This window comes from Lynx canadensis, chromosome B2 (genome assembly GCF_007474595.2).
Source record: "Lynx canadensis isolate LIC74 chromosome B2, mLynCan4.pri.v2, whole genome shotgun sequence".
NCBI classification, from domain to species: domain Eukaryota; kingdom Metazoa; phylum Chordata; class Mammalia; order Carnivora; family Felidae; genus Lynx; species Lynx canadensis.
In genome coordinates this window covers 143,512,822-143,537,298 of record NC_044307.1, presented here as the reverse complement: position 1 = coordinate 143,537,298, position 24,477 = coordinate 143,512,822, and the positions used below count along the sequence as shown (strand labels likewise).

The 24,477-nt window shown below is 43.3% G+C and overlaps 1 protein-coding gene across 4 annotated transcripts in view; it reads right to left on the bottom strand.

Annotated features, from left to right (window-relative positions):
- Positions 1 to 24,477, bottom strand: part of SYTL3 (synaptotagmin like 3) — an 83,292-nt gene that overhangs the window by 51,028 nt on the left and 7,787 nt on the right. For all 4 annotated transcript variants that reach the window (XM_030316706.1, XM_030316702.1, XM_030316705.1 and 1 more), the window contains exon 3: positions 10,304 to 10,368. In XM_030316706.1, the coding sequence (XP_030172566.1) occupies positions 10,304 to 10,368 (65 nt within the window). The remainder of the gene's footprint in view (positions 1 to 10,303; positions 10,369 to 24,477) is intronic.

The following is a 24,477-nucleotide window of genomic DNA, read 5'->3' as shown; positions in this document are numbered from 1 at the left end:
TGGGGAGATATTGGTTAAAGGGTACAAACTTTTAGGGGCGCCTGGGTGGCGCAGTCGGTTAAGCGTCCGACTTCAGCCAGGTCACGATCTCGCGGTCCGTGAGTTCGAGCCCCGCGTCGGGCTCTGGGCTGATGGCTCAGAGCCTGGAGCCTGTTTCCGATTCTGTGTCTCCCTCTCTCTCTGCCCCTCCCCCGTTCATGCTCTGTCTCTCTCTGTCCCAAAAATAAATAAACGTTGAAAAAAAATTTAAAAAAAAAAAAAAATAAAAAAAATAAAAAAAAAAAAACTTTCAGTTATAAGGTAAGTTCTGGGAATCTAGTATATAGTCACCATGGCGACTACAGTGAATAGGACTGTGTTGTGACTTCAAAGTTGCTGTGAGAGCAGTGTTAATGTTCTCACCATAACAACAATGGCAAATGGTAATTGTGGGAGATGAAAAGATGTGTTATCAAACCTTATTGTGATACATTTTTTTTTTTTGCAATATATACATCTGTCAACTATCCAAAAAATCCATAAGCAGAATGGAATAAATGTCAGGCTAGAAGATACCTAATACGTACCGAGGGAATGACTTAAAGAAATACACAATGGAATACCACCTCATGCCCGTCAGAATGGCTATTATGAAGGAAAGAGAGAGGGGCGCCTGGGTGGCGCAGTCGGTTAAGCGTCCGACTTCAGCCAGGTCACGATCTCGCGGTCCGTGAGTTCGAGCCCCGCGTCAGGCTCTGGGCTGATGGCTCAGAGCCTGGAGCCTGTTTCCGATTCTGTGTCTCCCTCTCTCTCTGCCCCCCCCCGTTCATGCTCTGTCTCTCCCTGTCCCAAAAATAAATAAACGTTGAAAAAAAAAAAATTGAAGGAAAGAGAGAAAGAAAGAGAATCACAAGAAGGATATGGAGAAACTGGAACCTTTGTGCACTGCTAGTGGGAACATAAAATGGCGCAGCTGCTGTGGAAAATAGTATGGTGGTCCCTCAAAAACTGAAACATAAAATTACTGTCCGATCCAGTAATGCCACATCTGGGTATAAACACAAAAGAAGGGAAAACAGGAACTTGAACAGATATTTGCACACCCATGTTCATAGCAAGCACTGTCCCCGATCGCCAAAATGTAGAAGCAAGCCAAACACCCACTGGGATGAATGGTAGACAAAATGCAGTATATATAACCAACGGAATTTTGTTTGGTCTTAAAAAGGAATAAAAGTCTGACACATGCTACAACATGGATGGACCTTGAAGACGTCATGGTAAGTAAGAAAGACACAAAAGGACGAATATACTGATTCCATTTACATGAGGCAACTAGCGTCGTCAATTCATAGAACCAGAAGGCAGAACGGTGGTCACGGGGAGCTGGTTGGGAGGGCGGAATGGATGGTTTGTGTTTAACGGGAAAGAGAGTTTGGGTTTTGCAACATGAAAAAGCCCTGGGGTCAGATGGAGGTGTTGGTTGCACAAGACTGTGAACGTGCTTAATGCTGAATTCTGCACTTAAAAATGGTGACAGTGGTAAATTTTATGTCTATTTTACTGCAATAAAACAATGAGCATGGAGTTCTTAAATAGAAAATGATTTCCTTAGTTAAGTATGTATGTGTCTGGTCTTTCCAAAGATGTATTCATATAAGGAGATAGCTCAATGTCCAATTGTCAGGGTGCTCCCTACAAACTACCCTGATCGATAATTTGGTCTAAACATATGAACACATGAATTCTTAATTCAGAAATCCTATTCAGTTCAGTGATATCACCTTGGTTTCTTTTTTTTTTTTTAATATTTATTTATTTTTGAGAGAGAGAGAGAGAAAAAGGGGGAAGGGCAGAGAGAGAGGGAGACACAGAATCCAAAGTGGGCTCCTCACTGTCCACACGGTCAGCTCAAAGCCCGATGCAAGGCTCAAACCCATGAACTGTGAGATAGTGACCTGAGCCGAAATCGGATGCTCAATCAACTGGGCCACCCAGGCACCCCTCACTTTGGTTTCTCATTCTGTTCATAAACAGGAAAATAATGATGGTCACCAAAATGTGGTAGCATCATCAGCCTATCATGTAGAGCGGAGGGCAGCAAACTTTCTGCAAAGGTTCAGGTTAAAAAAGTATAGGCTTGCCAGCCATAGGATCCCTGTTGTAACCTCAACCATTGTATTGCAAAGCTGGCCACAGACAGAAAGGAGCGAGCATGGCTGTGTTCCAATAAAACTTTACATAAACAGATGGTGGGCTACATTTGGTCTACGTGCTATAGTTTGCTGACCCCCAGTGGAGCGGGGAGTATTGAGCAAAATAAAATACTGCTAGCCTAATAACTAGCCCATTTAATCATGGTTTCCCCTTCATGTTAAAAGCAATGGATCAAAACCCAAAAGGAGATAGGGAGGTAGTCATGACAATTCGGGACCAAATATGTAAACTGCCTAGGGTGGCCTCATCATCAAGGGGCAGGAGAGAGGGCACAAAGGACAGTGGCAGAGGCAGAGACACAAAAATAATCCTGGTAGGAAATCTGGCACCCAGAAACCAGCAGGAATACTCTAGTGGCCTGGGGAGATATCTGAGATATAATACAGTAAAAAAAAATCTGGGTTGACTTGATGTATTCAAAGCACCTTGGACAATGTAAGCACTTCCATTTTTGAATTGCTCCTCTGAACAAAGCCAAAGGCGTCATGAAATCAAAGATGACTAAACTCAAGAACCTGTCTCCGGAAGACTATTACCTAGAAACACTGGGTCAGAACAAAAGGTTTGAAGGTCAAGGCGTTACTTCATACGGTAATCATCCAATCTGACTTGACAGTCTCTGTTCTAACTAATTTAGAAGCACTGGTCTGAAAATCTGTCAGGGACGTGACAAGCAATCCGATCAGCTGGGAAAATCACTTCTAGGACACCCATTGCCCATTGTGGGCTTGTGTTCGTTTCGTCTTTCCTCTTAAGGAGAGCAGTGAGAAAGAAATATTCGAGAGAGTAAGACACCACATCTTCTTTAAAAGAAGACAAAAGCATATACAAAATTATGTATCTGGTAAATCTGATTTCATAAAGACACCCTCTTGTGAACGTAAGCATATGAACTAGGCACTTGGTCTGCAACCTCTAGGAAGCTTTACTGAATCATCCTTGCAGACCCCACCTGCTGAATTGCACGGGTCAAAGGTCTTTCCTGAGCCAAATAACAAAGAGGCCATAAAGGCAGAGTTTTGCAATAGAGTCACCCCGAGTTATTCATACCTACTTCTTTTAATCCACGGGCCCAAGTTTTCCAACCGCACACAGCCAGTCCTGACAGCTGTTCTCATAGCCCTGCAATCAGATGGGCCATATCTGAGCTGCCCGTGTAGAAGAATAAAACTCTAAAAAGTCACATGAAGAATTAAATCACAGTTACTACTAGGAGGGGGTGATAAAAATTCTTTTCCTTCATGATAGTGAAACATAATATGGTCCTGGTTAGTTATATAAGTGAGACCATCATCAGAGGCTATATTAAGGTACAGCCTTCCTAAATTATTTTATTTTTGCATTACTAACAACAAGATGAAGTCACAACAGATTGTTTATAGATAACATTTAACTATTCTTAAACTTTGAAATATATTAGTATTAAGAGTATTAGTATTGTCATCTTTCCCCTCTTAAACTGAAACATCAAGCAAGAAAATGTCATACTTATAAAAAAAAAATTTTTAATTAAAAAAAAAAAAACACGCATTCACAGCGAGGAGCCAGAAGAGGGCGCTATCTCTATAAGCTTAGCAGATGCCAAAAAAAAATAATAATAATAAATAAGATCGGGTTTTCAGTTCATTTTCTAAGTTATTAGTGATCTAGAAAAGGTCCATCATAATTGTTTATTATATTTGCTACTTTGCCAGGGGCTTTCAAACTTAAAATGCATAAAAGATTATTTGGGGACTTGTTAAATACACACTGTTGAGTCTCCCCTGGTCCCATAGCATCAGGAGATTTGAATTTGAAACAGATCAGAGCTGATCCTGGAGCAGAGTTCCCAGAAGCCACAGCAAAAACCTTCAATGCAGAGACTGTCAAATGCCCCACGGTGAGGGGCAGGAGGTGACAATACCCAAAAGGTTGGGTAGCTGCCTACAGAAACACTGGAGACCCCATGAAGGTCTGTATGTTTTCAACATTCTGAGGCACCCCAGATGGACCGCAACTATGGCATACAAGGAACTATTTTCAGACAGTAAAGCTAAATATCAAACTATGAAATCTTGGACAGGGAAAAAAAAGCCAGTTTATAATCAGAAAAAAATTTAAGTAAAGCAAAGTATTTAAAATATTTTTTGTACCATCTACCCGCAAAATAAAAAAAAATGGAGTTCATCTTTTCTTGCTTTTAAATCTTTACAAGGGTTGGGAAAGTAGCACAAGAAACTGCTACAATATCTATTATTCTTCATTGGATTACTACTTATACCTTATCTACTTTTGAGGAAAGTTGGGAAGAATTTACCATAAACGGCACATATCTAATAGAACCATTAAAAGAGACACATAAAAAAGAAATTGGGTGACAATGGGCATAATTATTGCTGGAATTACTTCCATTGGACATTAAATTTGGCTCACGGTTTCTGGATGCTAAAAAGGAAACGGACGCCTAACTTTTCATCTGTAGGTACCTTCTTGGTATCTGACTGTATACCCACAAGAAAAGACTTCTGTATGTCAAAAAACATAACACTGTGGGCATAGCTGACAGAAAAGAGCTAAGAGCCTGAACGTATACAGAAAGGACAGCTGCAGAAGTTCACACAGGTGGAAAATACTCAACTTTGCGAGTAATTAGACGAATTTGATGAAAACCACAGGAAACCACTTGAGACTACCAATGTGGTTTTGCCAAACTGACAAAGTTGTGTTTGCTTTTCAGGATAATTCCTACTGGTGAGGAGGGCACACGCTTCCCGGAGGCGATGTTCCCCACCTTTCACCTTACCCTTTTCTTTCTAGAAATATTCAGAGATGTGCTAAAGATTTATCTACAAAGAAGTCCGCTGCACTTTATTATTTTAGTAATATTATAAACTTCCAAAAATGTAACAGCAAAACTGGAAATTCCCTCACTGTGCAATAGCGATTTGGTTCAATAAATCAAGTCACATTCCAATGATGGAATGAGATGCAGTTATCAGAAATTATATAGCTGATGACAGTTAAGGATATGGAAGAATGTTCTTTGTGAATTATTATGTAAAGAAATAGTATAAAACTATATATATATGATTTGATCCCAATTATGTAAATCTATTAGCTTGGCTCATACAAAATTGCCTTTATTTAATCATTTTTGCCTAAAAACATCAATTTCTTATGGTTTAATCTCAATACTCTTAAAAATGTATGTGTGTAGTTATGTGCGTATATGTGTATATTTATATACACACACAGGGGCACCTGGGTGGTTCAGTCGCTTAAGTGTCCAACTTCGGCTCAGGTCATGATCTCACAGTTTGTGGGTTCGAGCCCCGCATCGGGCTCTGTGCTGATAGCTCAGAGCCTGGAGCCTGCTTTGGATTTTGTCTCCCTCTCTCTCTCTGCTCCTCCCCCACTAGTGCTCTGTCTCTCTGTCTCTCAAAAATAAACATTAAAAAAAAAAGAACTATATACACACATATATGTGTGTATACACTCACAAACATACATACATTTCCTCACCAAATAATAGAAATAATGTATATCAAAATGTTAACAAAACATTTCAGGGTGAAGTCATTGTATTTTTAACATTATTTGGTATGCTTTTCTTCACTTCTTTTTTTTTTAATGAAAATATATTACTTTTACACTCAGAACAAATGTAATTTGAAGTCACGTTTCAAGAGATAGGAGGTAACGGGGCCAGAGTGTGGTAGGACAGCTCATGTACCCTGCCAAAGTCGTGTAAATGAGCACACACTTCCCAGGGGGCAATTGGGCAAAACATATCAAAGCCTTTTAAGTGTTCACACATTTGATTACTCATTCTTCTTCTAAGAATCTATCTAGAGGAAATAAAGAGATGCCAAGATAGTACAGGATGTTCACCACAGAGTTATCTGTAATGAAATTTTGAATACTTTGATACACTCACTGACAAGAAGGAACAGGTTGCATAAAAGATAATTCATCCATCTGATATATTTTATGCAGTGGTCAGGAAGTGTCTTAATAGCATAAGAAAATGTGCTAAATTGAATTTTAAAAGCGACATTTTAGTCTATGTGCTGCTGAAGCAAGCACTAAAAGCCAGAGTAAAACCTACATATAGTTTGATCATATATTCGTTTAAAAAATTATCAAGTCTGTACATGCACACACATACGCACAACATCACACAGAAAGAAGACTGGAAGAGTATGTGCGTGCATGTGTGTGTGTGGAATTAACAGTGGCTTGTTGAGCGGGGGGATTTTTATTGCCTTCTGTGCACCCTTCTGTATTTCCCAAATATTCTGCAATAAGTATGCATCCCTTCTATGATCGGGAGATGAACAATTCATTTTTAAAGAGAAAAGAAAACTCTCTTTACCAAATGGGAGGAGGGAATGTGGGGGAGTCATGAGGACCAGCTAGGAGCTACTACACTGTAAGTGGGAATGAGGAGCAGGGAAGATTCTAGGACTGGGGAGGCAGAAATGTCAGGATTTGCTGACTGACCGGATGCGGGGAGGGAGTCAGGTATGATTCTCAGGTGCGTGGATTAAGATTAGGATAAGGACGAGGATAAGGAATACGGGCTATGGTAGCCTGCTTCCCGATGGGCTCCAGGGCCCCTTGCCTCCTGACACCCCCTGTGCCGTCCCCTTCCACCCTGAATCGAGCAGACCCGTGTCACCGCAGGATAGAGCGGCAATGACAGGGAGAGCTTTCTGAAGCTAGGCCATAAAAGAGATGGAAAGAGACAGAAAGTAGTTAGCAGAATAGAAGTTCCCAGGGGTTCTGTGGAGGTGAGGGAAGGGGAGAGCGTGGGAAGATGACAAATTTCTGAGTATGGATGGTAGTGACGGCTAGACAGCAGGGCGAACGCACTCAATGCCACTGAACTGTGTGGTTAAAAACGGTTAAAATGGTAAATTTTATGCCGTGGGTATTTTACCATAATAATTTTTTTTTTTAATATAAAAGGGTAGGATTCTGCCTTTGTCTCTCTTGGCCCACGAGCCTGGGGGAGGTCAGCCACCACGTTGTTGTGAACACACTCGAGCAGCCCCGTGGGGAGGCCCAGGTGTGGAGGGACCCAGGGTTCCCGCGACAGCGGCACGAGCTCGCCAGGTACGTGCGTGAGCCCCGGAGAAAGCAGATCCTCCAGCCCCGGGCAAGCCCCCAGCTGGAGACAGAAACCATGTAAAATAATACTGACTGTTTAACCCACTACACTTTGGAGGAATTTCCTACCCAGAAATAGAAAGAGGTACAGATCTGAGCTGTCTCATACTCTCTCGTGGTTTAAACCACCATCTCGTTTCTCTGGCTTCGGATTAGGATGTGGAAGGCTGGGAAGAGCCGTGTTCACACCATGACAGCAAACACTGGATAATACGCAGAATCTGAGTCTGGAACACATCACAGAGCAGGGATTGCCACGGGCTCCCCATCAGGGCCCACCAGGGGGTGCCAGAGAGACTGGAAAGCAGAGGGCTCCCCATCAGGGCCCACAAGGGGGTGCCAGAGAGACCGGAAGGTGGGAGGTTCCTGGGAGCGTCCGCTGAGAAGAGGCCCACCTGGTACTCACTTCCTGCAGTTACCATCGCTGTGTTCCCACAGGGCTCCCTTTTTGCCTTTCTCCCTCCAATAATACCTGTCTAACCAATTCCCTAAATTAAATTCTCTTTGCTCAAAGCCCCACGTGGTTTCCATTTTCCTAACTGGTCCTCAGAGCATACCGCGCGTGGGTTCAAGTCAACTCCTCAACTACTGTGCCAGCTTCTCTCCCAGGGGGCACAGATGTAAGTGAGGTAGAGTTCCCACCTGTCCAGACAAGCCTTCATCACCTCACCCCCACTGCCCTTCCCGACGCCCGCCTGCCAACCCCCACCTACCCCTGGTTTAGCTCACAGAACTATGTGTGCTCCCCCAGCACGGCACTTTTCTGGGTCTTTCCACGCATTCTGAGCGCATCTCGCCCCAAATTGGACAATAAGAAATGAGACACCTCAGCACTGGATGAAGCAAGAGTAGAGGAGGAAGGAATTGGGTTTTTTTATTTTTTTGTTGTTTGTTACTTTCACACCTTGGGAGAAACAATAAAAGGATGATTTTGTCTCAGGCTGCCTTTCACTGTCTGATTTTTCTTATCTTACTGATATTTTCATGCTGGTGGAAAGTCAGTGGACAAAAAAGAGAGACCCAGGAGTTCAGTTTCAGTCCTTAGCTCAGGTGGCCGCCATGCTGGTTGCTTCTATTCACTTCTACTCACTGGGAGAGTGCCAGAAAGACGATGAGAAGATAATGAGCATGCACGCGCACACACGCACGTGCACACGCATGCACGCATGCACACACCTGTGTTCCGGCCTGCAAATCAATTTCCCTGATTCAAATAATGATACTAACACTTTCAACAGTGCATAAAATGGTTGCCAGGAGAGGTCTTCCCAGACTTGTTATTGAGAAATTACAGGAATTTCACTCCCTACAGTCTTACCGTTTGTGAAGTAGAAACAGAGTGAAAAAAAAAATGAGAATCTACCACCTGAAGAAGACCCCAGCCCCCCAACAAGAAAATTATTTTTTTAAGTACAGTCTACTCCCCAACATGGGGCTTGAGCTCATGACCCCAAGATCAAGAGCCACAGGTTTACCGACTGAGCCAGCCAGGTGCCCCCCCCACAAAAAAGTATTTTAAAGTCACAAAACAAAGCCTAAAACTTAGACCTCACACTGCCAAGCCCGCCTAGATTATGCCCTAAATGGGGACGGTGGCCCCGAGGGGCCAGAGAAAGGAGTTAGTGGAAGAAGCAAATCTTAGTGTGCTCCAGAAGGCCTCGGTACACAAATAGATATGTACCTGAGATATGAAACTTTCACGGACGGGTAGTATTTAGGAAACAGTGTTAACAAGGCTGCTTGGGAGAGAAGGGGGGGGGCGGTGAGAAAAAGGGTTGAGAAGCGGTGTCCCAGGTGAGGTCACACGCACTCGCTCACCCTTTTGCTTCAGCCTGCCCGTTAGCACTGTGCTTCCTTCCAGATTTCTGATCAACTTGGCAGAAACATCGTTTTTTCTCGAGTAAGGGAAGTCAGGAATATGATCCAGCAGAGAATTTAATGCCGACTGAATGTCAACTTCAGCCGACCGTGCCTTTTACAAAAGCTGAGTGTCAACACTCAAACAAATGGCTTCCTTTCCTCACAACGCATCTGGGGTTGTGGCTACATAGCTTCTTTCCGGCAGAAAAAAGGTTTCAAGCCGCCCCATTCCCTCTAGGTCAGCCTGGGCTCCTTGTGTGCAGCCCCCGCTGTCACACACGTCAGAGGATGTGTGTTACCACCATGGACGAATGTGATTCACAGAGCATGTGAGCTCTGCTTTATTTTGATGACGCGTGCGTGCGCCTTTGTCTGAAAAGTTGTTTTCCTGTCCATGCGGCTCACATCCTCTGATGTGGGCACCTCTGTTACCGAGGCAGAATTAGTTCTCCCCCTGGTTTCCAGCCCCAGCTACCAATTACACCGCTACATCAGCTTTGCAAAGACTCTGTAAGATATTCTTGTGGTACCCAGACCATATGCGCATTCACGCTCCTACAGTCACGACATGTGCTCGCTTCCTAATCATCAACATCTGCTAAATTCTAATCCTGTTCACTCTCCGTGGCCTTCAGTTATTCAGTCATTTTGACCAAGTCTCAGGAACAAGGTATTGTGCTTAGTGCTGTAAGGGACTAGATTTTCAAAGCATAGTTTCTGCTTATGGAGAGAAAGGGAAGTATGCAAATAGTAATACCACATAAGGCACTTGCCACAAATTTTGGAAAAGATGGACAACCCAGAGCTGCCCGTGTTTCGGAGGAGGGAGACCTCACTCCCACACGCAGGGAAAAGCAGGTGGATTTCAGCAGTTAGAACTGAGCTAGAGAGGGGTGGTCTGCAGTCAAAGGCGCTGAGCAGGGTGGGCCAGGGGGCAGGTGGGGGAAAGCATAACCGAACAGAACTAGAGGTCAGAAATAAAGGCCTGTCTACCAGGACCTGTAAAGTTTTGTGTATTCAAATCTTAACACCAAATATTTTAAAACTGGGAATGACAGTATCATTTTACTTTAGTAAAAAACTTAAGGGCATTTACCTTCAGTTGGAAATTTCTTGGCTCGTTCCTCAAAGAACCATTCTCCAGTTTTTATTTTCACATTTCTGAAAAACAAGCAGACAGGAAGCCTCAGATAGCGATGTGGTCGGTGCTGTATTTGGCTCATAAGGGGGAGGTAGATAGTATCACAAAAGATTAGTCTCGCAAGGTTCCTCAGAGTTCATGTTTCTGATCTCCCCCCGCTAACTTTACAGATCCCCTAGAGAGGTTAAGCAACCTGACTAGTTAAGTGATCTGACTAGTTAAGCAATGACTAGTTAAGCAATCTGACTAGTTAAGTGATCTGACTAGTTAAGCAATCTGACTAGTTAAGTGATCTGACTAGTTAGCAGCAAGGCTGGAAGACTGTGCTTGGGTATATTTTACCCTGCATGTAATACGTACTTGTAATGTTTGCATACTAACATATGTGTATGACCAACACATATTAAGTACTTAATGTTTTCTGAAGAAACATACAATGAGAAACAAAATTGCCATCAAAATGGTCAATTTATGGGGTGCCTGGGTGGCTCAGTCAGTCGAGTATCTGACTCTTGATTTTGGCTCAGGTCATAATCTCACGGTTCATGGATTCAAGCCCTGTGTTTGTGGAGCCTGCTTGGGATTCTCTCTCGTTCCCTATCTCTCTGCTCTTCCTCCGCTTTCTCTCTCATGCACATGCACACGCTCTCTCAAAAGTAAATAAATAAACTTTAAAAAATGATCAATTTATTACGTTTACAGCAGCAAACAGTGGCGTGAAGGATAGTCAACACAAAACCCAACGCTGCCTATTTGGCTAAGAGGGAACTCATCCCTAGGTTAGGTTAAGGTTAGTTTGTGTTAACCACGATGTTTACTAAGAGCTAACAGAGTAGCTGAGAAGTTTCCTGGAAGGCCCTGAAGTCTGGAATATGGGATCAGTGTACTTCATGGAGATCCGGGACCTGGGTCCGAGTGGACCACCTGAGAAACAGGGGAAATGACCTGTTCTTGCCCAGCTGCTTGGCCAACACCCGCTAGGGTACGTCTACACCCCTACACCTCCAGTCTCGGCCACATGTGGAACAGGATGCAGGGCCCTTTATACGCTCACTGACTGAAACCAAAGTCCCCAAATGCATTGTGCTCTTCAACAGTTCCCAAATTTCTGGAGAAGCCGCTGTCAACCTCAAAAAACCTTGGAAATGTAGAATTGTTAACACCCTTTTAGGATACAAAAAAGCAAACACACAGATATTACAAGTTATCCACACCCTTAAAATGATGTGCCACAAAACTTGCCAATTCCTGGGTTATGAAAGTTTAAGAAAAATTAACACTGTACCTTACAAATTCTCGTCTATGTTTACCGAAATAAGTGTTCTCCACTGGGTTCTTTTAGGCTATATATGAACTCAAATGCGTTTTTCTGAATGAATGCTTACAATTGCTGTAAATGTAAGCAAATTCACAAATATATGTCCATCTACATGTTTTTAAAAGAAATACCCTCTTTCTCTACGGAGTTCTAGTAATTGTTAGAAGATACTAACCATCTTTCCCCCTTCATCTAGTTAGAAACTATTATGTTCTCTGATTAGTAAGTAAACCATGACTCCCAATGCTTAGCGACTAGAACAAGAGAAAAATACACGAGGCATTTATAAATTGTGATAGAAGAATTTTGATAATCAGTCACTACCGTTCAGAGCCAAAATATATAAAATGTTCAACTGTGATATGTGTCTAGAGAGACAGAGAAAAGTTTGCACCATAAAATTGAATATCTAGTCTTTGAGAACTCAGCACCTCGAAAGGGCCCCCTCTGGAGCAAGAAAGCAAGCAAGGGATCAACCACCAGGGGAAGTTTGGAGAGATAAACGGGCCAGTGGTGAATTCACGCCCCTCGAAGGGCCACACCCACCAATTTCTCCATACCTGTGGGGGCCTCCTCCGTCTTTGTCAGCAGGGCAAGGTCTAAGTATCAGATGAGGAGAGTCAAAGAGCAAAATCAAATGTGGAACCAGGAGGCTTCCATCGAATGGATGAACTCCACTTCCTGGATTTCTTTTCCTGGTGGTGGTGACCCTTTCAGCTAATCAGCGCTGTCGCGCTTTGTAGCCATTATCCTTGTGTCCAAAAGCATCCGTATACAAGCCGGGGCCGGGAATGGGGCAAGGGCTCAGACCGGAAGGAGGTCGGAGCTGAGAATTCATCAGTGAGTCAAACCACCACCCCCTACAGCCAGCAGAGGCTAGGCAGACACAGGTGCCTGGTTGAGAAGTAAGCGCCCAGGTGCAGGGCCAGGAAAGGAGAGCTCAGCGGAGGGAGGGGGGAAGCTGAAGGCACCCGAGTAAGTCAGTGTTTTATTACCAAGTCCTCCTCTAGCCTAGTGCTCTAGGTTTCAGACAATTAAAATATACGTCGCCTGGTGCCAGTCATCTAATTGAACATCCCAACTGAGCACTTGCGAAGTTCAACAGGAGCTTATTTGGCAGGACAGATTTGGACACAAACTTGCACAAATTTGGTCTCTCGGGCTTGTCTGTGTTTAAAGAATAGAAGGAGAAAAATGCCACAGTCCTAAACCACATGCCAAACAGCACTTTTTTTACTTCTGAGGCTGTTTGTTTCGAGAACAGATTTGAGCGGGATCTCCCTAAACACTTCTTGCAGAACCAGCCGTTCCTAAGCAATGATTCCCTAAGACCCTTAATAAAGGCTCCCTGTGCACACCAATCCCAGCTGCGAAGGGGGGACCATTTGTTGCTCTTATCGTCTCAGACAGAGGTGAGCAGATCTTGCAGTGGTGACACCATCACATCTGTCCTCAGTAGGGCCAGCGCAGGGTAGACGGACTCACAGTAAACAGAAGAAGCGTTTATTATTTCTTCCCAGGTGATTGATCAGAATCTGCCTATGAAAGCTTCTTGGAATGAAATATGGCCCTTTGTAGCAACGTGGATGGAACTGGAGAGTGTGATGCTAAGTGAAATAAGCCATACAGAGAAAGACAGATACCATATGGTTTCACTCTTATGTGGATCCTGAGAAACTTAACAGAAACCCATGGGGGAGGGGAAGGAAAAAAAAAAAAAAAAGAGGCTAGAGTGGGAGAGAGCCAAAGCATAAGAGACTCTTAAAAACTGAGAATAAACAGGGTTGATGGGGGGTGGGAGGGCGGGGAGGGTGGGTGATGGGTATTGAGGAGGGCACCTTTTGGGATGAGCACTGGGTGTTGTATGGAAACCAATTTGACAATAAATTTCATATGTTGAAAAAAATTAAAAAATTTAAAAAAATTTTTTAAAAAAAGCTTCTTGGAACATTTTCTGAGCTCAGCAATGGGCTAATGCTTTTACATTCCTCAGAATGGAGACTTGCGTCTTTCAAACTTCTTCAATCAATTGCCAAGTACATCTCAAAAAGCAGAAGCCGAGGGTTGCGGGGACAGCAGAAGATGCAGAACTGGGAGACCTGAATTCCGTGCCTGACCTTGTCAGTAACACTGCATGAGGATCACTATCATTATAAATGCCGAGCTCGTGGTGCATAGCCAGCTCTCACTACACTTCTGGAGGTTCCAGCGTCCGTTTTCGTAGCCTCGACCTCTGCTAATGCTGTCATTTCATCAGTAAACAGGAAATAACAGTTGGAAAGCCCTTTGCAAATTCCAGCATACACACTTGCTCAATGATACAATGAACGGATGACCCTAACAGAAAGACAGTCTGACCTGTTACTCTCAGCGAGCAGTGAGCCCAATGGGCCTGTTGGAAGGCAGTGTTATTTTGCATTTAGTTACTTGCACCTGCAGATGGAGCTGTCCCATCCACGCTGGATGCTCTTCAGAAAGCCAGCATGGGGGCGCCTGGGTGGCACAGTCGGTTAAGCGTCCGACTTCAGCCAGGTCGCGATCTCGCGGTCCGTGAGTTCGAGCCCCGCGTCGGGCTCCGGGCTGACGGCTCAGAGCCTGGAGCCTGTTTCCGATTCTGTGTCTCCCTCTCTCTCTGCCCCTCGCCCATTCATGCTCTGTCTCTCTCTGTCCCGAAAATAAATAAACGTTGAAAAAAAAAATAAAAAAAATAAAAAAAAAAAAGAAAGCCAGCACAATGTCCCTGGAGTTGCTTAATGGATCTTCCACCATGCAAAGGACAAGAAGAGGAAAGTCGATCTGCAGTCAGGATTCCTAGAAGGCCTAGAGAAGCACGTTTCTCTGGGCAGATCTGTTCTCCACCCAATGTCCTGACGGCCAGGGTGCCTCAAGAGTGCCCTGGTGGCTCATCCGACAAACAGGCTGCAAAAAGCCCAAGTGGAGAAGCCTAATATTGTAAAACTGAGATCAACCTAACCGCTTTGCATGAGCTTGTCCACCTGCGTGGTCATTCCCAGCCAGAGCAACCTTGTGCATGCAGACAGCTGATTTTTTTTTTTTTTTACTTCAAATAATCTTGCATCTAAGATGGTTTTTAGTTACAAAGCAAAACAGGTTTTTTTTTTTTTCCTGCCAGCTCAGTAGATCGGCTTTCAACATTTTTACAGGAAAAAAAAGACTGATCATTGTGATTAAATCCTCGGTAACTAGGGGAGGGCTCGGGGAATCGAGATGAAGATACAGAAATGACTGTATCGAGCTGTCACCACCACTTCTTGCGAAACATTAATAACTCTGCCTCACTGGACCGCAGAGAGAAGGCAGGTCCCCTCTGTGTCACTCTCAGGGCTGTATCCACAGCCCCAAGCGTGACTGAGGAGCAGGGCAGGGGCCAGTGAAGGCAAGCAGCTTGGTGAATGAGTAAAAATGCCCAGCTCTGTGGGGAGCACCCTGGGGACTGAAGAGACAGGCTGGGACCCTGCTGGCGGTAAGCACTGAGGTCTAATGTGTGTCAGACTCAGGCACCGGGCAGAAACCGTAAATGAGTAAAGCGGGCCATTGTGAGACAGTAAGGAGGAGTGGGCGCCGTGGTGAACGGGAGAACCCACGGCCCATTTTAAGACATTAAAACGATAAATATTAGACTTCACGCAGGCCCCAAAATAAACAAGGCCTGTGGGCTTATGCAGCCTGTTGGCCACAAGTTTGTGACTCTTGGTTTGTTACATCGGGTAACTAATTGACAAAAGTGAGAAAAATTCCACTGTGGCCGCACAGAGCTGCGCTTAAGACCTCAACAATAAAAATCAGATTAGAGGGACGCCTGGGTGGCTCAGTCGGTTAAGCATCTGACTTTGGCTCAGGTCATGATCTCACAGTTTGTGAGTTTGCGCCCCGCATCGGGCTCTCTGCTGTCACCGCAGAGACCACTTTGGATCCTCTGTCTCCTATCTCTGCTCCTCCCCTGCTTGCACGCTGTCTCTCAAAATAAATAAGTAAATTTCAAAACAAATTGGGTTAGATGCTGCACATCACCCTGTCTTCCCCAGAGATTGAAGGGGGGCTTCCCCATCACTCCCCTGCACCACCACATGAATGGCAAGAGATACGGAGCACGTAATAACTGAAGAGAGTTATTGGAGAGCCTCTGACAAAATGCCAGCCGGCAGGAGAAATGGAGTCCCGAAGACCAGAGAAGTGGCCTTCTCAGAAGGTGCACCACAGGGGAATCCAGGGCACATTCCAGAAAGCACTTCGTTTTCAAAAGCACCTAAGCCCAGCCTCCAGGAGAAGAAAACAGAAAGACATAAGGACAAGCCAGGCTGACATAAAGAGACATCAGACTCTTTTCGGAAAGAAAAATCTAGGAACTAACAACACAAAAGCAGAGTGGCTGCTGACCAACCAGAAGGAACAGAACTAAGGGCCTAGGAAATGGAATCAGTGACACAGACTCAGTAGAGGCGCTGTTCTAGAACATGAACAGAAAAGAAAAGACATTAAATGTTGCAGGAGAAGATAACACAAATGGGGGATACAGAACAAAGCCAAACTACATATTAAAAGGTATTTTTTAAGAAGCAAGGGCAAGGGGCATAAAAGATCATCAGAATAGTCACATCCAACTGAAGAAAATGTTACTGAGTCAAAAAACAAGCTGACCTTCACCCCCCCCCCCCAATTAGGATGACTATTATCAAAAACAGGGACGCCTGGGTGGTGCAGCTGGTTAAGCGTCCAACTCTTGATCTAGGCTCAGGTCATGATCTCACGGTTTGTGGGTTTGAGCCCCACGTTGGGCTCTGCACTGATGGTGCAGAGCCTGCTTGAGATTCTCTTTTTCTCTCTGACCCTCTCCTGCTGGTTCTCTCTCTCTCTCTCTCTCTCTCTCTCTCTCTCAACGTAAATAAATAAACATCAAAAAATAAAAACAAACCAACCAACCCCTGAAAATAACAAGTGTTAACGAAGACGTGGAGAAGCGGGAGTCCTTGTACACTCTTGGTGGGATTATAAAATGGTGCAGCTACTGCGGGAAAGAGTATGAAAAAATTAAACATGTGAGGACCATATGAGCCTGCAATATGTCCCAAAGAACTGAAAGTAGGGTCTCAGAGATATTTGCACACCCATGTTCACAGCAGCATTTTTTACAACAGCCAAAATGTAGAAGCGACTCAAGTGTCCATCAACAAACTAATGGCCAAACAAAATGTGACATACTCGCCCTATGGAATGTACAGCCTTAGAAAGGAAGGAAACCTGCAATATCGCTGCAACACGGAGGAGGCTTGAGGACATCACGCTCAGTAAAATGAACCGGTCATAAAAAGACAAGTACGGTACGATTCTACGTCTAGGAGTACCTAGAATATGCAAATTTACAGAGACAGAAAATAGAATGCTGGTTTTCAGCGGGAGGAAGAAATAGGGTGTTGTTGTTTAACGGGTACGAAGTTTCAGTTTTGTGAGATGAAGAATTTCTGGAAACAGATGGTGGTGATGGTCATACAACATGAACAGACTTAATGCCACTGAACTGTAGACTTAAAAATCGCTAAGTAGTAAATTTTATGTTGTATATATTTTACCATGATTTAAAAAAATATATATATTTTAAATCATGGTAAAATTATATATATATATATATATATATATATATATATATATATATATATATAAACAAGCGGGGCACATGGGTGACTCAGTCAGCTGAGCGTCCAACTCTTGATCTCAGGTCAGGTCCTGATGCTGGGATTGTGGGATGGCTCCATGCTGAGCGTGGAACCTGCTTCAGATTCATTCTCTCTCTCTCTCTCTCTCTCTCTCTCTCTCTCTCCCTCTGCCCCTGCCCACTCCCACTTGCACAACACTCTCTCTCTCTCAAAACAAAACAAAACAAACAAAACAAAACAAAAAACAAAAGCAAGAAATCCAAGGGATAGCTCAAAGGAGCTTGAGGGAAGGCTACTGATGTCATCCTCAAATATGCCATGACTCAGACAATATGCCACCCACTTGCTCTTCTGGGGCAAAAAATCCTTCAAGAGGCACTTTAGTTTATTGAAAAATGAATCAAAGTGAAGAACTTGCACACTGGGAAATCATGGTCTCAAAAGATTGGCAACCAGTGCCTGAATCTATTAAAATTTAGACTTAGTTTACTAATTGTAAATATAATCCTAAAACCATGCAGGTGACAAACATAATTACTGAGGGAGATATTATAAAACATAAAAGTAATAATTTATAACAATATAGATACTTCAAAATATTTGACAAAATGAATAAAATTTATAAAACGTTTCTGTCTCTGTGGATTCCTGTCTCTACTCTGGATACCGCATGTGAGTAGAATCATACATTTTTCCTTCTAGCTTATTTCACTTAGCATAATATTTGCAAGGTTCATTCACACTTTAGCATGTGTTAAATTTTCATTCTTTTTTATAGCTGAATGATATTCCATAGCATGTTTATGCCACTTTATCCCTTCATCTGTGGATGGACACTGGGTTGTTTCCCCCTTGTGACTATTCTGAATAATGCTGTCATGAACACCAACTTATTATCTGAATATGTGAAAGCTACATATTGTTGTCAAAACCAACATTAATATTTTCATTTTGTTATTTCAGGTGGCAGAAGGCTTTACAATACACTAGCTCTTAGGATCTGTCAGCATTCATTCATTCATTCATCCATTTATTTTAAGTAGGCTTTATGCCCAACATGGGCTTGAACTCACGAGCCTGAGATCAAGAGTCACATGCTCAGGGTGCCTGGGTGGCTCAGTTGGTTAAGCATCCACCTTCGGCTCAGGTCATGATCTCATGGTTTGTGGGTTCAAGCCCCACGTTGGGGTCTGTGCTGACAGACAGCTCAGAGCCTGGAGCCTGCTTCAGATTCTGTGTCTCCCTCTCTCTCCGCCTCTCTCTCTCTCTCTCTCTCTCTCTCTCTCTCTCTGCTTCTCTCTCTCTCTCTCAAAAATAAACATTAAAAAAAATTTTTTAAGTCACATGCTCAACTGAGCCAACCAGACACCCCAGGATTTATCAGCATTTATAAGATTCAAATTTTAAATACTTGCAGTTCCTAAATCGAACTGAAAATGAACTCAGATACCTTTAACGCATAAGATTATACATTATCTAGGATGTTATGTGCATCCTACCATCCTTTCCCAAGCATAAGGCAACATAAATTTACTGCCCCTAGATTATGGAGCCTTAAATATAAAGTAACCATTGAAAGAGGACTCTGTTCAAGTTAACAGTTTCACTGCCTTGTTAGCAAGTTTTTACAATTTTCAAAGGGGAAGAAATAATTGATTTCTTATCTGATGACTTCATTTCTGTTGTTATAAAAGTATTCTTCATATGGGTAGAAAAGTACATAGCAGAATTAGGCAGGCATATTTCTTTCCATTTGTTTATTTGTTGTTTATTAAATTTATTTTAGAGGGGGAGAGAGTACACAAGCGGGAGAGAAGGGCAAAGAGAGAGAGCATCCTAAGCAGGCTCCGTGCTCAGCACAGAACAGATGTGGGGCTTGATCCCAGGACCCTGGGATCATGACTTGAACCAAAATTAAGAGCCAATGCCCAACTAATTGGCTGAACCACCCAGGCACCCCTCTTCCCTTTTAAAGAAATAGTTTTATTAATTTCTTTAAAAAAAACATTAAGTGTAAGTTCGAATCTGACAAAGATATCACAAAAGTGAATCCCATCATTACCAAAGCATCCTAAAGATAGAAGGTGTTTCAGACCTCATACAGAGGTCAGCTTTAACATTAGCGAGAAATCCGTGGGCAACTTTCTTTCAACAAAAATACTGATTCTTAAATATCTGCATTAATGGAACGGTACAGGAGTTGAAACATCTAAAATCGCCAAATACACACATGACTTCTCTCTGGCGTTGGAATGTGCTTTGGTCTGACCTAAGGGCATGGGTAGGCTGTTGTGGAAATTCCCATGAAGACATGACTTCAAAGGACCCACCAGCCTGCCCAGCATCCCTACGCCTGCCAGTACCCTTAACTCTAGCTCAGAGTGTTAACTGAGGCAACACTTCCCTACCAGGCAAAGTGCCGGCTGGGACGGCAGCCTCCTCGCTCTGACCTTCCCTGTCGGGTGAAAAGTTTCAGCTCGGCTGAGTGAGGTGACAATGTCAAGTATGAGTAAGAGAGTTAATGGTACGGAAAGCTTACTAATCTCAAAGAAAGGTTTTAAAAGCAAAAGCCTGCCATGACTAATCAAGCACTGATCGCAGAAGAAATTTCAGCCTCGACAAAAGGAATGATAGTCAAACTACTGTGAAGGTATTCCCTTTGGTACGCACAAAATACTTTTCAAAATAAAAATTTTCTCAAAATGTCCTATAAATATCTACCTTTTTACTGTATGTTTTAGTAGCATAAGACTTCAAAGAATATTGAATAGTCATTACTTCCATCTGGTCAATGGATTAGAAAGGAAGTCATGATCCTATATCTGATTACCATCTATCGCATTCCTAGAGAAAGCAATATACACAAGCCATGTGAAACAGCCATGCTGTTGTGAGGACCAAAGCAGATGCCATCTGTAAGTCAGAACTGACAGGAAAAAAACACTTCATTTTCAAAGAACAAAAGGCTTTTCCCTTGTGAAATTAGATTCAGTGGCTAATCTCTCAAAAATGTGCAACAGGGGCACCTGGGTGGCCCAGTTGGTTAAGCATCTGACTTCAGTTCAGGTCATGCTCTCACGGTTCATGGTTTCCACTCCCGCATCTGGCTCTGTGCTGACAGCTTAGAGCCTGGAGCCTGCTTCAGATTCTGTGTCTCCCTCTTCCTCTGTCCCTCCCCCACTTGCACTCCATCTCTCTCTCTCTCTCTCTCTCTCTCTCTCTCTCTCTCTCTCAAAAAGAAATAAACATTAAAAAAATTTTTAAGAAAGAAAGAAAATGTGCAAACATACAACTATGTGAAATATTTTACTCAATATATTTAACTTGTGTATACTTTTTGGTGTGAAACACATGAGCATAGTTTCCATCAGCAATGTTCAAAACCAGATTAGAAAAATTGCTTCTTGGCCTTTCGGCTGAGATCAAGTATTAAAATGAGATTAGGAAAAAAAAATCAGGTCTTGAAATAGAAGACAGGCAGCAAAGAAATGTCACTTTAACCCTGGCATCAAACTAAACTCCTTCTTTTCCAGCTCTCCCATACCACACCCAGCATTCAATTTCTTTTCAATATTTCGTAGAGTTAGACCTTTTACTCACATGAAGAGCAGAAGTGTTTACAATAATGACCGCAAATTATTCCATTCTCATACATTGGCTATTTCCCTTGATGGGGATAAAGTGGGGATTCAGTATTTTATCAAAACATGGGATTAGGAAAACACTGGGGGTAGCAGTCTGAAATTTCAAAGATTATATTTTCCAAACTCTGGGAAGTTTAACTTTAAACAGGAAATACAATTGTTAGAGAACTTGTCTTGAAATGTCACTTGATTTTCAACAATTATTTTACGTGTTGCAAAAAATACGTCATCCTCTAATGATATCTTTACATCTAAATCCCAATCTAAAATGTATTTGGACAACAACAACAAAAATCCCCTTTAATAAATTCCAAAATCCTATTTAACCCTTACTGCTCTGCAGCATTAATGCAAATCCCAACCTGAGAACTAAGAACGTGACAATAAATGCCAACGTCTGTATCAGTTTGGAACGGGACACGCTTAGGTTTCTGTCCGTTAGCCTCAGGCATAGTTCATCACAGGAATGTGAGCAGCCCATACTCTGAAATCAACAGTACTGCCCCCTACCATCTGAAACCCTAACTCTAAAATCTCTGCTCTAGTTATTTTATGAATAGCAAACGTGCCTAATGAAACCAAGAAAGCATTCCAACAAATCTCTGAGGCTAAAGAATGAATGAATGATTGTTTATGGTCACAGCCGATTACGAAGCAAGAGAAACGATCACAGTTTGAAGAGAAAATGTCTTGAACACGTGTAAGTCCTCAGCAATCTACTTCAGGGAGATGAGCAGGTTTTTTCTAGACACGTGGAATTTGATGCTATTGCACAGTAAATAATTTTGAAGGGAAAACAATCAGTGTGAACCTAAGGCATCAACCTCAATCTTATTTTTTAAAACAAAAGCTAAAACAAACAAGTAAATATAAAGCTTAGTCTCCTTGACATATTTCAACATGGTTGTTAACCTCGTGCCATTTCATCGCGGAAACTGTCCGTATACTTGAGGGTGGGGGGTTGTGGTAATCAACCAAAGAAGCAAGGATATTTATGTCTCTTTCTCTTCTTTCCTTCTCCTAAATCAGCCTCTTTGGATGGCTCCTGCTAAGGACAATATACGTCTCCTCATGACTGGAAGCAACTTTCAACCAACTTTGTTCTCCCAAGTCCTTTCCAACTTACCTTTGTTTCCTGGGGTCTTTTCTTACTGCTTCTCTTTTATTTCCGAGTTCTTTTCGCCTCCAGCCTCATCACTTCATAGCCCCTTCACTGCAAGGACTCTCTTGGATCATTGGCCTTCATCTTCCTGTCCCCTGGGTTGCCCTGCAGAACGCTGGTCCACTTTGGTATGGCTTTCTTTTGGCAATGGTTCACACCCCATTTCCTACGGTCCAATATCCAAGGTCTTCTCTCTCTCTTTTTTTTAATGTTTATTTATTTTTGAGAGAGAGAGAGAGAAAGAGAGAGAGAGAGAGAGCCCAAGCAGGCTCTGTGCTGATACAGGGCTCGACCCCACGAACTGTGAGATCATGACCAGAGCCGAAATCAACAGTTAGATGCTTAACTGGCTGAGCCACCCAGGTGCCCCCAAGATCCAAAGTCTTTTGAGTGGCTTTTCTCCCTTCAGGTAGGACGGGGCAGAGATCTAGGAGGGATGGGATTCAGGAGACCAGGGTTTTCATCTAACTGACTCCCTGACCTTGGGCTAACTTTCTTATGTCTCTTAGCCTCTGTTTCTTCACCTGTAAAATTAGAATAATAGTTGAAGCTGCCCCATAAAACTGTTCTAAGGATTAAATGAAACATGCAGTGTAAAGAAATGCTAAACACTCATTCCCACACTGTCCTCTCTCCCTGAGGATGCCTGTCTCCCTCTCTCCCACTGACCCTCTTCCAGAAATACTCCAACCACAGATACTCTGAAAGTCCCCTCGAACCAGCTCAGCCCTCCATCCTCTGAGCTCCTCGTGACCTTTAGCAGCTCTTGGAGAGAAAACCTGCCTGTAGCAGAAACCTCAAAGGTCTCCTGGAACCTCCACAGAACCCCAAGGCACATTCCATAGGCCTTTTGTGCCAATTTGTAAGTTGGTTTTATTTATTTATTTATTTATTTATTTATTTATTTATTTATTTATTTTAATGTTCATTTATTTTTGAGAGAGAGAGACAGACAGACAGAATCTGAAGGAGGCTCCAGGTTCCGAGCTGTCAGCACAGAGCCTGACGTGGGGCTCGAACTCACAAACTATGAGATCATGACCTGAGTCAAAGTCGGACGCTTAACCAACTGAGCCACCCAGGCACCCCTGGTTTTACTTTTTTAAAACTGCTAGCCTACTCCTTCTTCTTTCTGGATTTAAAAAACCTCCTTCCCTCCTCCTGGTTCCATGATGGATCCACTTCTTCCCAAGGACTGAGTCTCCAGCTGAAGGTGACCCAGGGAGAGGAAAACATGGGGCTCAATCACCCCTCTAGGACCCAGCTCAGTTATGACTGTCAAATACTCTAAAGTTTTACCAGGCTCTGCTTTGGCCCTGAAATAGGATAGCAGGGCAGGGTGACAAAACCAGAGAGAGGACACAGGGCTGCAAAGAAAGGAGAACGAGAAAGTGTGTGTTGTTATAAATTATTTCCTTCTCTCCCCATACAATTTCCTGAGGCAATGGACTCCTAGTAATGCAATTATCTTAGGTATTTTGAAAAGCAACCTTATTTCAAAATAAGGAAGCCAGGGTTTTAGAAATCACACTCTGTGTCCTTAGCGGGTAGAGTTACAAGAGCCAGGACATGACGCCCTCTCGGGTGGAGAGATTTCAACACCGCCGGCTTCCCGGGAGATTGCCTCAGCCTTGTCCTTTTGTTTTGATTTTGAACTTATAGTTAACTATTACAAGACAAAAAAAAAATGCTGAATTTAATCCCTTAGCGGGCAATGTTTACCATTAGACTTCAAATACATATGGCTGACTGAAACGAGGGAAGAAAATCTTAAGACCTTTCCAGACATTCTTTGGAATTGCTTCCCGCTCTCTCTAGAGCCCGGGCCTACGTGAGCACGGTGTGGCCGGCTCACAGCAAATCTCCGTCTTTCCTTCTCAAGGTAAGAAAAGCCTGCAGGGCTTGAGCAGGGAGCACTAGCAAAGGGAGAAAAGAAAAGCCTCAAGGACACTGGCCTCCACAAACCAAGGAGCACATATAAAACGTGCAGACTCAGCTGACTGAAGTCTGATTTCGAAGCTGCCACAGAAGTAAAGGAGCAAAGCAAAAGCTGGTCAAACCACTTCTCTCTGGATGAGGGATTGAAATGAAGCCTCGCGAAGGGACAGGAGGTTTGAGGCGATTAATGGCAGGCGCCCAATAAACACAAGCTTCCAGTTTAGGGGGAGAGAAAACCCGGCCAGCGCACGCACACCGCGTGATCTCTGTCCAGGGCACTCGCACTTCTGCAGCAATGTTTAGAAGTTGTTTTCAAATCTCAAAGTCTCCAATGGCTCTCCTAGACTCACACCAAGCAAACATTTCTCCCTCCCTCTGCGTTCTGCGATGCCCTC